We start from the raw sequence: 15,510 nt of genomic DNA, 5'->3' as shown, positions 1-15,510 counted from the left end.
TTGAAGCTCGACTGACACATACTTCGTCACCAACCATAGCCGACTGGTATAGCCGGAAAAGGGCAATAAAATCATTGTTATTAAGCCATACCCGATCGTTACAATGGCGAGATTTCATTATTAATACCAATTTCTCACATGTTAAACAGCGTTGTCTTGCTATTCGCTTTTTATTGATTGATTGATTTGTTTTTAGTTTAGTTTTGGACTTTTAGCCCTTCGCTTTTTAGATAATAACTTAGAACGACTATGAACGGATATGAAAACATAGAATGGCTGGCGCTAAAATATAGTTTCTCCGATTGAGCTGAAATTTTGAACAGTTATGATATGGGATCATAATGTAACCTAAGCCTAAGATTTTTTGTCCCAGGCTAATGATCATTTTGTTGGCAAAGTGTGTTCCAGTAAAAGTTTTCAAAATAAATTCATAAATTGATTTCTAGTCATCATTCGAATGACTAAAAAGTTTAATTCAATTCAGTTTTTTTTTTCAGTGATTGAAAAGTGTGTTTTTATCATTAGCGACAATTAGTATAGGTTAGCTAATTAAAGCAAAAGTATATGCATTCACTTCTGAGCGACCGACCAACAACAGTTCATATTTCTGATTTTCCTTATCTACTGCTCCTACCCCATGAATTTCCCGCTTCCGAAAGGGGCGCTTGTCGACTTTTCCTATGTGTGTGCTTGGCACACGTCACAAACGGTGGCGGCCGTCGGTTCCTCGCCGTAAGTGAATGAACAACAACTAAAACGACAGGTTCTAACCAGGGGCTTTCCCAGGCAAAATACATACCCACCTAGGCATGGTTGGAAATTATTCGCCTGTTTTTGACACCCGCGCCTCCGAACTCCGGGGCGGTAAACTGACGTCGTTGACGAGCGTTCCGCTCCGTCGCTATTTGGCAGGCTTGGGGTCTGCTCCTGTGCATATTTTGTAGTTGCAGCCAGGTCAGGAGCAGTTGAATGATGATGCTGTGATCCTAGGTGAACCTACTATTCCTTTCGAATTGCTTTGAGAGGCCATAATTTGGTTGAACAAACTCTAGCATGCCGAGGGGATTGGATGATTTTGAGGGGGTGTGGGGAGCACGGGGGTTGTAATCAAAAACACGATAAATTGATTACTTATACAAATATTGCTTTTTGTACCGTGCTATGTCTCTCTTTCGGTTTCTGACTCTGAGCCGAACCCAGCTTTTCCGGTTGTTTCCTATCGTTTCGTTTTTTTTTCCTCTCTTCGACCGAATATTTCTTTTGCTCCGCTATATGAATAGCAAATAGAGCTTATTCCTTTCATGTCTTGGCTGACAAGAACCGGATAATTGGAACGCCGATGTCGTTACGGCATGGCACGATTGACATTTCTCTGATGTTGCTGCGGCACATTTGCTGCGTATGCTTTCACCCTTTAAAGTTTGTTAAAGCACTTCTGAAATTCCAACGATTCATTTTTTTTCAATTTTTCAGCTAACACAACATCTTGCCACTCACAATGGAGTCCGTAAGCACAAATGCCCCGACTGTTCGTCGGCATTCTCGTGCGCCGCCAATCTCAAGATGCACCTCAAAAGCCACATGGACATCCGGGATTACACGTGTCACATCTGCGGGAAGGGGTTCTTCCGGCCGGACGCGCTGAAGAAGCATCTGATGTGCTATCATGCCAACCTGAAGGCCTTCCATTGTAACATTTGTAACAAGATGTTCAAGGGCCACCTGCCGCAGCACATGCGGACACACAAGATGATCCGACCACATGGGTGTGCCGTTTGTGGGGCGGTGTTCTCCCAACGATCTCAGCTCGTCGTTCATCAGCGCATCCACACGGGCGAGCGGCCCTACAGATGTCAGGTAAGTTGAATTCATAGCTTGTAGGATTAGACAATTAGGATAAGGCATGGTACACAAATAATGTAACGCTAGAATCGGCCATTTCAGACCCCCTTGTAACGCTTTTTGTATGAAAGCTTAATCATTTTTGTATGGATCGTAATCGTAACGCTGCTCTAGACTCCCCCTCCCCTTATAGCGTTACGTAATTTGTGTACGATGCCTAACACGTAAGAATATTACGCTGCAGTACTCGGTATGTTACTGCCGCTCTCTCACGCTCGCTAGACTACGCTCCAGCTGATCCATCCATCGTGCTCACTGCGCTCCACGCCTTCTTGTGACAGCCGGATCAGTAACAAGCACCAACTTTGTAGGGTTATTGTTCAGCATTCTTGCAACACGCCCTGCCCAACGTATTTTCCAGGCTTTGGCTACCTTCTGGATGCTGGGTTCGCCGTAAGGTGCAGCGAGCTCGTGATTCATCCTTCGCTACCACATACCGTTCTCCTGAACACCGCCAAAGATCGTCCTTAGCACACATCGCTCTGCAAACTGCAAGTGCTTGTTAGTACTCCTCGAGCATAATCCATGTCTCGTTTCCGTAGAGGACCACCGGCCCTATATGCGTTTGGTATATGGTATATTTGGTGCCGGGGTTTGTACTAAGCACGGCTTCCACTGATAATGCACCTTCAAATTTCACGACTCACATTGTTGTCAGCCATCAGTAAGGATTCGAGGTAGATGATTTCCACCCTCCAGGGTATTCCCGTCTATCGTGACATTATTTTCCAGACGAATCCTGTCGTCTTTGGTTCTGCCTAATATGCTTTTTTTATGCATTCACTACCAGTCTGACCTTTACTGCTTTTTGTTTCAGGTGGATTTCTGCTAGCGTTGAACTGTTCTGGCGACGTTTTCATGTGGCTAAATTATTCAAATTGACCGGATATCGTGAAAATCGTACCTCGTTGGCTCAGCCCGGCTCGCCGCATTACACTTCTCAGAGAGATATTGAAGAGTAGTCATTAGAGTCCGTTACCTTGTCGCAGTTTTTGACAAGATCCGAATGAACTGGATAGTTCACCCGAAACCCTTACACAGTTTTGCACACCGTCAAACGTTGCTTTGATCAGTCTGGTCAGCTTCACTGGATCGATACTGTCGTAAGCCTCTTTAAAGTAATGCGGTGAGATCTGGTGTTCACAGCATTTCTGGAGGATTTGCCGTACGGTGAAGACCTGGTCTGTTACCGACCGGCCGTCGATGGATCCATTGGCGTAGCTAGAAGGAGCTTCTCCGCCAGACTTCCCCCTCAAACCCCCAACATTTTTCATGATATCATATACGGAAATTAGTAAATATCTGAAAACAATCGCCTTAAAGATAAAGATAGATTTATAATACATTTATTCGGCATAATATGGGTTTAACATTATATACTAAATGGACACGAATGCCAACTTTTTTTGGTAAAGTGTCGTTAATAAAATATAATAATAATAATTATATACTAAAAGCATTACTTTTCAGCAGTCACGTAGGTTTTTGTACATTACGTTGAAAAAACCTCGTCTTTTCTACACAGATCAGCGTGGTGCTGATAGCGGTGACAACTTTCTGGAAGATTAAGAATTTTTCTTTACTTGTGCATTGTTTCTTCCGGAGCTTACAATATTTGTTCCTGTTGATATCTACAAATCTATCCTAACAAATCAACCTACACTTTTTAGGAGAAACTCAGAATTTTCTTCATGATTTCCTTCAAAACTTTCTCCGGTTGAACATTATGGAAACCAGTGCGAAGATTTTTTGAAAATGTCTAGGAATGTCTTCCATGACTAACTGGAGTTCTTTTAGTAAATAATCATTCATTTTGTATATGTAAATGAGCAATCTTGGAATATCCTGGATCTCTATTCCTCAGAGAATATGTTTTCAATTGTATCGTTCAGAGTACATCCTTGCCGGAGTTTCCCAAGAGACAGCTTTATATACTCCTATACTGAATAGTGCATATACTCATCTCAGAACATAATCTTATTCGAATGTCAATTCCCGGAAGGATCATCGGAAGAATTTTCAAAGGTATTCTCGTAAAAGTCTTGAAACTATCACTGAACGAAAACCTCGGGGTGTCGCTGTCAGAATTTCTAAAAGGAATCCTGAAGAAATTCTTCAAGAATTTCTTGAAGGTATTTCTAAAAAAATCTCAAATGATGGAATTCTCTGAAACATCCTGGAAATTGCTGGAGTAGACGAGAGTAGAGTAGTGGCAGCCCCTCATAAGATGAACAGAAAACCCGGAATTGGGAACCTCTGATGGATGACAGATGACTGTGTGTGTCTAAGTGCATGCGTGTGTAAAATATGAAGCATAAATTGCACATTACAACGATGTATGTTTGTTATTGTTTTTCATTAGTCCGTACTACCTCGTCGACGAGAATAGATGTTCGATAAAACACGCATTCGACGTTGCATATTTTCTTCGCCCTATCACACAAATCCCGGGACGGGTGTAATTGTCCGGTCGATCGGTTTGTACCGTATCTACTGCACCTGGGTTTCCATCAGAAATCACCTGAAGGAATTCCTGGACGAATAGCTGGAATGTATTTAAAAAGAAATATCTGGAAGAATTCAAAAAGGAATTTCTAAAGGAATTTGTGGTGCCAGGGGGTATACTTGAATGAATTCATGGATGGAATAATATATCTAGGAGATAATTGTGAAAGAATTCTTGGATTAATTTTTTAAGAATTTTCCAGCTCCTGCTTCCCTCTAAAATTATCCTAAAAAATTCAAAAACAAATCACTGGGGGAATTCCTCAAGCAATTCTTCTTCCCCAGTCATTCAAAAAATCTTCAGGTAATTCTGGAAAAACTCCTAGGTGAATCCCTGGAAAAGATGATGAACGGGTTTCTGAAATTTGTAACCGAACCCCTGAATGAAATTCTGGAAAAGATCCCGAGAGAAATTTTTGCAGGAATCACTACAGGAATTCCTTGAATAATCCCTGAAAGAACTCCCGGAGCAATCTCTGGAAAAATTCTAGGTGAATTCCCTAGAGGAATTCCTGCAGGTATGCCTGGAATAAACCCTGTAAGAATCCCGTGAGGAATTTCTGAAGGCATATCTGGAGGAATCCCTGGAGGAATCCTTAGAGCAATTTTGGGAGGAATCCCTGGAAAAAATGTGTGAGAAATCTCTTGAGGAATTCCTGGAGAAATTCGTAGATAAATTTATGGAGGAATCCATGGAGAATCCTAGAGGAATTCTTTGAGGAGTTCCTTTAGGAATTCCTGAAGAAATTTCCAGAGCAACCTTTGGAAAAAATCCTGGAGAAACTTCTGGACAAATTCTTGCCGGAATCCCTGGAGAGATTGATGGTGGTATTTCAGAATTTTCGAGGTAATCCCTGGAAGAATTTCTGAAGGAATAATTAGCGGATTTTCTTGAGACACCCTGGAGAAATTCCAGGACGAATGCCTGGATCAATCCCTGAGGAATTCTGGGTGGGACCTCCGGAAAAATTCTCGAATCAATCCGAGGATCGGAGCAATCGGAGATGTTTTCCTAGAGAAACCCCTGGAAGAATTCCTGGATGAATACTTGGAGCAAACCCTGGAAAAATCCTGGATGAATTCCTGGAGGATTCCTTAGAGGAATTCTGGGAGGAATCCCTGGATAAATTTCTGGAGAAGTCTTTTGAGGAATTCCTGGAGAAATCCTTAGAGAAAATTCTTGAGAAATTCTTGGAAAAATCAATGGAGGACTCCCTGAAGCAATTTCTGTAGTAACCTCAGGAAAAAAGCTTGGAGAACTTCTGGATTCCCGCGAGGAATTCTTGGGGAAATTCCGTGGAACTATCCCTGGAAGAATTCCTGAAGGAATCCCTGAATGATTTCCTAGAGGAATCTTCTGAGGAATTCTGAGAGGAATCTCTGGAGAAATTTCTAAAGATATTCCTGGATAAAATGCTTGAGAAATGCTTCTCCTCCTTTCAGGAGCAAGCCCCTTCAGCAGGAACCCAACAAACATTATCGCTATACAACAGATGAATTAGCCGCTCTTAAGCTTGGTTTTGAAAATTTTGACTGAATAAGCTGTTATTCAGCTGGCATTGTTACTTGGGAAGCCCTTTCAGGAGGAATTCCTGGAGGTATCTCTAGAGGAATAACTGTAGGAATTTTTGGAGAAATTCCTGGAGGAATCTCTGGAGGAGTCCCCGGAGGAATCCCTGGAGGGGAAATTCCTGTGAGAATTCCTGGACGAAACCCTGGAAGAATTCCCGGAGGAATTCCACGGAAACTCCTGGTGGAATTCCTGAAAAAATTTCTGAAATTATTTCTGAAGGAATTGGAGGATTTTTTGGAAAAAATCCTGGAGGAATTCCTGAAGAAATACCTGGGGTAATTCCAGAAGGATTTCCTGAAAAAGTCCCTGGAGAAATACCTGAATGAAATTCTGGAGCAATGCCAGGAGGAAAGTCAGGATAAACTCCTGGAGGAATGCATGGAGGAACACCTGGAATAATTCCAGGATAAATTCGGGGAGGAATTTCTCGCGGAATTTCTGAAGGAATCCCTGGAGGTTTTCTTGGAAAAATTCCTGGAGAAATTGTCGTATTTCTTGGAAAAAGAGACAGCAGTTCCATTTCTTCGCACTCCGCTTCTTCCAGGTGGCGTTGTTTCTCTCGTATGAGGTAGGTCTGCTTTTGTTTGTAACGTTCTGCGTTCTGCCGGGACCTAAGTGCAGCATTACCGCCCGCGCTGTGTTCTTCTCCAAAATCGCTCTGCACTCCTCGTCGAACCATTCGTTCTGTCAACTTCTTTCCACATATCCGATGGTTCCCTCGGCTACATCGTTGATGGTTGCTTTTACTGTACTCCAGCAGTCCCCTAGAAGAGCCACAAGGAGCTTGCCCTCGTCTGGCAACACTGCATAGAGATTCTGCGGGTATGCTGAGGTGACATCCGGTTGCTTCAGTCGCTCTAGGTTGTACCGTGGTGGCCGCCGGTACCATACATAGTTGAAGACGGAAAGTTTTGGATGCAGTTTGACCATCACCAAATAATGGTCAGAGTCGATCACGATAGATCCTGGCCATCCTGACGTCGACAATGTCGGAGAACTGCCGTTTGTCTATCAGAACGTGGCCGATTTGAGCTTCTGTCTTTCTGGCACTAAATCCACTGAATACATACTATTATTATAATAATTCTCATGCGTTTTTTTTTAAATTATTTCTCACAGGTTTGCTGGCAAGCGTTCGCCCATTCGAGTGTACTGAAGTTGCACATCCGAAAGCACACCGGTGAAAAGCCGTTCGAGTGTCCCATCTGCAGTGTTGGCTTTTCGCAGCTTCCCCATCTGAAGAAGCACATGCTCTCTATCCACAACCAGGACAAATCGTACCTTTGCAAGTCGTGCAACATCTTTTTCAAGACCAAGCTGGACCACCAGAATCACATGGCGAGTTGTTCGCCGGAGTCGAGGTCGGTCACCAGCGTGGAAGAGATTATCGATAGAAATGTAAGATCAATCGACGTGTATATATACCCAAATGTATAACATATATGTTTGTTGTTTTTAGGTGAAAGCTGCCAACAGCGGCGTCGAACCACCGATGCCCTTGTCCCAAATGAGATTCCTAGTGGCGATCCTGCTGAAGAAGATCTCTACCGAAGAACGGCTGAAAGACTTGGGATTCGATAAGCGCCTGATCGATAACGTACTCGTCGATTCGTTGAAATGCGCTGGACGCATAGCCTTCGAGGATAAATCGTTTGAACCGGCCTTCCGCTTAAAACAGAACGTTCAAGAACTGCTCGAGTGGACCGTTCCGGCAAAGTACATGGAGGAGTTCAAAAAGGCCAATCGTAGCACCGAAGAGCTGCTGGAGGATTTGACTAACTAAGTGTATGTTTGCTTCTACTAACTCGTAGATATGTTTTTCTTTCTCCGTTTCGTAAATGTAGTGAATTCAAAACAAACGGAAGTAGTAAGTTAAACGCAACGAACTGGCGGTGAAATAGCCAAATACTTGAATTCGAAATGACTTATTTCATGAATGTGTATATTTTATCGCTTATTATTTTTGTTCTATTGAATTCTACTGTTTGATGCTGAAGCATCCTCCAACTTCATATGAATAGCACACAACCCAAAGGTTATATCGTACCGAATAAATCTTGCCGTACAATTAAAAAAGCTATTTGCCAAAAACCAAATCCTAATTTTAATCACTTCTCACTTTATTGCCCTATACAGGATTTGTTGGAAATCTAGTCAAACGATTGCCATTTCGGAAGTTTCATTTATCAGTTTTCTGAAATGAAACAAACTTCAAATAAATACAAAGAAAAGTAACAATGCGCCATTATTTATGTACATTTGCGACGTCGAAAGCTCAAACCAAAAAGTAATCACATTCGTTAAACAACAAAACAAAAAAAAAAAGATCAAAGCGGATGTGCTTTACGCCATTTCTACTATGCCAGTGTATTTTTGTTTGTTTTAATTAGCATTAGTAGTCGTTTATTTAGTGTAGTACTCTAGTAAAATTTCCCTAGATGTGTAAGTGTCAGCAAAAACGAGTAGATACCAAATTTCGTCATAAAACATTTCGTAAAATGAGTAATTTATGCCGAAACATTCCGTATTTTAAGCCGACTATTTGTTACTTAATATTGCCAAAAAATTAGTTATGGGGTGCGGTAAGCAAACGATAATAAAGGCCAAATCACAGCCAAAAGTACGCAATACGTTTCGAAAGGGCTTGGCATATGCATTTAAGGACAAATGTCTTGAAATCCCGCTTGAACAGTGCATCAAAACTTCAAACGCACAAATCTCAAGAAGCAAGCTTCAAACAACAGCGCTTTTCATTATTCTGTGCTTGCTCACTTGCAATAAGCATAAAATAAGAAAATCAGGTGCGTTGGTTTTGTTTACGAAGAGATTTGTGCGCTAAAAATCGTGAGTAGGTGCCAAAGTCAGCCATTGTGGCGGCCATTTTGGGATTACAACAAGTCTGTCCTTAAGGGTTCATTCAAATATTACGTAACGCAAAATTTGACCATTCTAGACCCTCTCCCTCTCCCACGTAACAAGTTTTGTATGGAACATTTTGAAATATTATATGAAGCGCAACGCAGCATGTTACGTTTGTAATATAGTTAATACGTTGTAAAGTAGTTTTAAGAATTTTCCATGGATTGCATTCTCCAATTCATGGAAAATTCTTCGATTGTTGCATGGAGTGTGTTACGTGTGTAAATTGTTGTGAACATTTTGTCTGTTTATTTTGTATGTTTTACTAAGGTTTGTACATTTGTCCCTGAAATTTAATGTGCATTTGTAGCGCTCCAAAAATTTCAGGAGCGATCCAGTACAAAACGCACAAGCCGTCCCCCAACACGGACATCAAATTATAGACGGTCTTGTGTTGTTGCCCGAATCTGGATGCCCCCTTAGGATTAGAAATTCCTAGACCAAAACAAGCTATGTAAGTTAGCGAAAACAGCCACAAACTGTTTAGGTCAAAAGCGTAGGCGATAAAACAGTGCGATTATAGCATAGAACGCGAGCCAAAAAGCTAGATTTTTATAGCAAAAAGCCTCCCACGATACAGTAGCTCGCAAAAATTTCGCGACACATGCACCGCAACGGGCGCCATCTCGAAACCCATGTACCTAGACTATCCGATGTAGAGCATTACTATACATGTACAAGAGAACGTAACCTCTAATCCTTGAAAAAGGTAAAATATATTACCGAAACCGTCGGATGTAGAGAGAATATCGTTTCTCGCTGCTCTTTAAGACTGCAAAGGCCGAGAATATCACGTTTCCCAGCTATGTAAGCAAGTAACGCTGCAAACAAAAGGCAATCCGCCAGAAGAAATACGATTACAGGATTGACTGATGGACCAAGAACAAAAATGAAACCTCGTCATCCTGGGTTCGGACTTAGTTATCTATTTGGATAACTGGGCACAATTTATGTTATGTGTTGCATGTTTGTGTTTTGTGCATTTCTAGTTCCATTTTATTTTGCGTATCTAAGTTCCCAGACGTGGGGCCCGATACGGAAAATAAAATGTGCATTTGTAAGGTTCCAATGTATTCGTTATATTTTACTTTTCGTATCCCACTAGCTTCAAAATGTGGGGCTCGATGCGGAAAATAATATGCGCATTTGTAGGGTTCTTTTAGCAGTTGTCTACATTGTGGTACCCATCGGGAGCACAATGCATTTGTAGTGTTTCGCAAAACTTTTTTTCCGTTACATTGGCGCCCAACGTGGGGCGTTGCGCATTTATAAGGTTCCAATGTACTTTCCGTTACAAGCACTAGCCCGCCTCCCTCCCCCTTAGCGTTACGTAATATTTGAACCAAGGTTGTTAATCGATAAATTATCGTTATCGCCGATAACGATAATTGTGTTCAACGTTATCGCTCACTGCGATGATGATAAATTATCGCAGGATTTATCGTCGTTTGATATTGCTAATTTAGAGAAAACTTTCCGTTTTACGGTAGAACAAAAAGCTACCGCAGCTGTCAGACTACTGATTTTCACTGAGGTATCATCGATCTACCCTAGCGAGCCCTAGCGATGCCTTGGATAGCCTTGGATACGACGCCGATGATCATTGTTTGTTGTTGGTTTTCAGTTCAATTCACCTTGCAAGCATGCTTTGATTTGGCCTTCAATTTCAATGATAGGATGATTTTCAAGCCTGCGGTAGGATTTTGACAGCTGCGGTAGAACTCGGCGGCTACCGCAGAGTGGAAATTTTTCTAAAAATCCGCAATAATTCAACGCAAGTTAACTGAAGTTAACTTTGGGAGTTTTCATCATAGCAATCTTGGTCGAAAACATTTGACGTCTGTAAGGCTGCTTGAAAAAGTGCTTGTACGAGTTGGGGTTCAATCGGAAATTCTGCCAGGGATTTTATCGGGAATCACCACGGATCCACCACGGATTCCATCGGGAATCTTGCCAGGCATTTCAACGATAATTTGTCGTGATTCCAACAAAATGTCCACACGGACTTCTGCGGGAATTTCTACGATGATTCCTTCGAAAGTTCCATCAGAGTCCCTGGTGGAATTGAATATTTCGCAAGGAATTCCATCGCGAAATTTGCTACGAATTTATGCAAGAATTTCTCGCATTTCATCGGAAGTTCTGCCAGGGACCCTAACGATTTCTCTAACAGTTCCATAAGGAATTTTCCCAGAGTTTTCATCTGGAATTTCTATAAGCATTTTTGTATAAATGCCTTCGAAGACTCCACCGGCTCCTGTTGATCACAGTATTGAACAAAAGATTTTTCTTCCGGGCGATTACATTTTGACATTCATAAACCACGTAACCCAAAACTTGGCCAGCTCAGACCCTCCCCCTCCCCGTCGATGACTTTTGTCCATACAACCATTTTAAAATCCCCCGCTCCCCCTGGTTTATGAACGGTCCCCATGTAGCAGATTGTGATGCGTATTAATTTCCTTAAAGTTATGACTTCAAAAATTGATCCAACATGTTCATACATAAGTCATGTACCTACACGAACGGGAACATCTGTTGACTGAAGTAAAAAATCACTACTCCGACGATTTCTTTACTTGAAATTTAACAGTTAACTCGATAATTTTCGATAAATTATCGAAGACACGATAACGATAACGATAATGTAACGTACTTTTTATCGTTAACGACGGTTTATCGAAAAACTGTCAACGAGGTCATAGTTGGCGTTAAATTATCGGCGATAATTTATCGATTAACAACCTTGATTTGAACGAACCCTCACCCTCCTTTGGCATTGGGGTCATTTTTGACCCAAACCGTACACTGCATCCGCGAGCTGTTTTCGACGAGATGCAAAAGGAAGATTGATGATGAATTTTAATTGAAATTTAATTTTCTCGATCGTTCCACTAGAGGCGCTAGTTTTCGATCGCTTTGACGTTACACATGTTGCTGAATTATGCAAACGAGATTAAAAACGGTTTGTGTAGCGGTGTGCTACACAATAGATGTACGTTCAAATTTATCTGATGCCAATTTTTCTCGCCGAAAACCAACCGACGAACCACCACCACACATATTGTGTGGAAGTAAAACATTACAGTCTCTTCGAGTACCATCTATCGGAGTTGAGGTTACAATTTCTTGTATAATTTGTTGTCAGAAAAAAATATATTAGCTTCAATCTCGGACAACTGACAACTTCCAGAATTATCTACATGGGCCTACCCCAAAGCTCATGCTGTAGTCCCTTGCTTTATAAGTTTTTTCTGAAAGACATTGATAGCTGTCTGGAAGGACAATGCACGCTAAGACAACTTGCTGTGGTTTCTCTAAAAGGCCCACATGCAGAAATGTTGCAAAGACCGTTGCAAAATTCCCTAAATAATCTGTCCATTTGGGCAAGAGATTTGGGGATAGAGTTTGCTCCGCAAACATCTCAATTGGTTGTGTTCTCTAGAAAGCAGAACCCAGCCCAACTGAAACTCAATCTTTTGGGAACAGAAATCGACCAGTCTTTGACTTCGAAATACCTTAGTAAGTATTTGGTGCAAAAATGTCAACAAAGGATCAATTTTCTACGCACAATTACCGGAACATGGTGGGGTGCTCACCCGGAAGGCCTCATAAAACTTAACAAAACAGTTCATCTGTTGAATATGATCTATCCATGAAACAAGCAATTCATGGTATTCCAGATCAACTTCGGTGTATATCTATTCCCCGCATTTTTAACGAAAAGTACCTAAATATCAATTCCAGTAAGAGATTCTTCACTGATGGGTCTCGGATAAATGGTTCCACTGGCCTCGGTGTCTTCAACGAATACTCCACCGCCTTCCGCAAACTCCAAGAACCTTGTTCGGTTTATGTTGCTGAGCTGGCAGCAATCAACTTCGCTTTGGGGATGATTTCCAACATGCCCGTATACCATTTCTTCATCTTCTCGGATAGTCTTAGTTCTATTGAGGCACTCCGGTCGATGAAACCTGTAAAACATCCATCTTACTTTCTTACAAAAATAAGGGAGCAGATGGGTGCACTGGTCGAAAGATCATACAACATTATCTTTGTATGGGTCCCCTCACATTGCTCAATTTATGGCAATGAGAGGGTGGACTCTCTCGCAAAGGTGGGCGCACAAGAAGGTGAGATCTATCATAGAAGAATTTCACATGATGAATTTTTCCATTTTGTTCGCCAGAGTTCTCTTCAAAGTTGGCAAAATGATTGGCGAGATGGCCAGCTGGGACGGTGGTTACATTCCATTATTCCTAATGTTTCTTTGCGAGCGTGATGTCAAGGCTTATGTCCAACCATTACTCGCTAGACGCGCATTTATACAGGATTAACCTCGCGTTGAGCAATGTTTGTACTAAGTGCGGTTCCGGTTATGATGACATCGACCACGTAGTTTGGCAATGCCCGCATAATGACGCCTCCAGAGCACTACTTTTGGATACCCTTGAGGTCCGAGGTAGACAAGCCTTTGTTCTTGTGAGAGATGTGCTGGGGACCCGCGATGTCACATACATTAGGATGTATTTTCGACTTTCTTCGCTCTGGTGGTATAAAAGTTTAATTCGCTTGTATTTTCTTCCCCAGTTTTATTTCTCTGTTTTTGTCTTTTTTGTGTTGTTGCTGGCCATCCGGCAGAAGAATGATCCACTGCAATCTGGTATCCAATCACTACACAGACGACGAACATGTCATCAAGATATACCTACCGAATGAGCTTCAGAGAACCCTTACCCCCAATCCTTTCCAAGTCCATCCTTAAAAACTATTGTGACATACTAACCTCGAGCTGCCACGAGTACCATGGCTCCGACCCATACTAACTATGGCATATAATAATATATCTGTACATAATATACAACAATTGTATTTCGGCTCCGCAAAGCGTTAAACGCGATTGAGCCTCAAATAAATGAAGGTGAATACATTTGTAACACAAACATTTGTGTTTTGATTGAGAAAACTACTTTTTAGCCTCTCCAGTAAAAGTATAGAGCGTTGGATTTTTCATTCCAAAATTACTCTTCAAAATTTTGTTTATTTGCCGTGTTGGATATTCGATTTTTTGTCAAAGATTCCCCACTTCACACTTTGTGCCTACACTTTTCCTATCTGGCTATACGTTCTCACTGAAACTAAACCTACTTTTCAACTTTCAACTTTGCGTATTGTAATTATATTTTGTATATTTTCCCCTTCCAAACACATGCACCGGGAGGAATTCCTGAATAGATCTCAGTAGAAATCCCTTTGAATATGCTATATGAATTTCTGAAAGAATCCTAAAAAAATTCTATGGACGAACACCTGAAGAAATCCCTGATGAAATCATTGGAAGAATCATTGAAAGAATCCCATGAGGAATCAATGTAGGAATCCCGAGATAAATCCTTGACGGAATTCTTGGAGTATTTCCTTAAATCCTTAAATGATTAGTACGCTTTGCTCCAGTTGGGATGCTATGCCAAGAAGAAGAAAAAATAACTTTTGCATACACATTACCTTTTTCGAATCCATAAACCCTCTTCCAATTATTTTTACATTCCATTCACTTCGCCCGGTTTTGCTTATGCCATTTCGAAGGTCGATCACCCTTCAACAACGTATCGCGAACATCTAGGCGCCCCATGATTGAAATCGTTGAAATCGGTTCCGCTCACTTTCCCACATGTTCTACTCCTGTCCTTTCGTCTTCCGGTCACCCTCACAGCCGTGCCACCAACGAAAAGAGAAAAAAAAAAATAAATACGAAGTAAGTACGAAGGAAACAGGAAAATAAACTGGGAAGCGCAACAGAAGACCCACCACCACATCAGCAGGGTGATGGATCCGCTCTCCAGTGCTACAACGTGACGACCGCGAAAGGAAATGTGGCCTGAGCTTGGAATTCAGTGTGGAAATGCCATCGACTTTTCTTTTCCTTTCTATCGCTTTCGCAGCCCGTGATCGTCGGTTCAAAATTTCGATGGAGCATCCCCCAAATCGCGGTTGGTTGGTTACCTCTTGCGGAAAGGACATGATGGCTATACCAATGTCTAGGTAGAAATATGAACTGAAACTGAAATTTCTCTTTGCATGGTGGACACAGTGCGAGGCTTCTCCTAGAAGGGGTGCGGAAAATACTGTCGGTAAAAAGGACACATTTTTTTCGGTCTCCTCAGGAATTACTTTGGTTAAGATTATATTCATTTTCCTGTCAACATCGTTGTGTCGGATGGACCTACGTTTATAGTTGATATGTACACAGCAAATAATTTTGTTATATGCAGGAGCGTAATTTCTGGCGATGTATTATTTTTCGACCGGAATTTCACTTGGCGTTACATTGTTTTCCAACAATTATCGCATAGGGAAGTGGAACCATCTCGGCAGGGATCCTATTTTGGGCACTTTTCTGCTATAACTCAGCCAATTTTGAACCAATTGACACAATTTTTTGAACGCGATGAGATACGTATAGTATCGAGCCGTCCACACTGTCAATGGTGCGCGGCACAAGACTGCCTCAGTGTCCGCCATGCGCAATTACCGGGATTTGCTGACAGACAAAACAATGCACTTCGAAGATTTGTTGAATGGTAGCAATGAAGGAGCACACAGGAACAGGA

At 41.7% G+C, this 15,510-nt stretch overlaps 1 protein-coding gene across 5 annotated transcripts in view; it reads left to right on the top strand.

The window, feature by feature from the left end:
* LOC109426028 (zinc finger protein 436) overlaps positions 1 to 8,469 on the top strand; it is a 60,123-nt gene extending 51,654 nt beyond the window's left edge. For all 5 annotated transcript variants that reach the window (XM_019701461.3, XM_062856556.1, XM_029875966.2 and 2 more), the window contains exons 3-5: positions 1,474 to 1,857; positions 7,100 to 7,378; positions 7,440 to 8,469. In XM_019701461.3, coding sequence (XP_019557006.2) covers positions 1,474 to 1,857; positions 7,100 to 7,378; positions 7,440 to 7,763 — 987 coding nt within the window. In that variant the 3' untranslated portion in view covers positions 7,764 to 8,469. The remainder of the gene's footprint in view (positions 1 to 1,473; positions 1,858 to 7,099; positions 7,379 to 7,439) is intronic.
* The last annotated feature ends 7,041 nt before the right edge of the window (positions 8,470 to 15,510 follow it).

Source organism: Aedes albopictus, chromosome 3 (genome assembly GCF_035046485.1).
Source record: "Aedes albopictus strain Foshan chromosome 3, AalbF5, whole genome shotgun sequence".
In the NCBI taxonomy this organism is placed as follows: Eukaryota; Metazoa; Arthropoda; class Insecta; order Diptera; family Culicidae; genus Aedes; species Aedes albopictus.
This window is presented reverse-complemented; position numbering and strand designations above follow the sequence as displayed.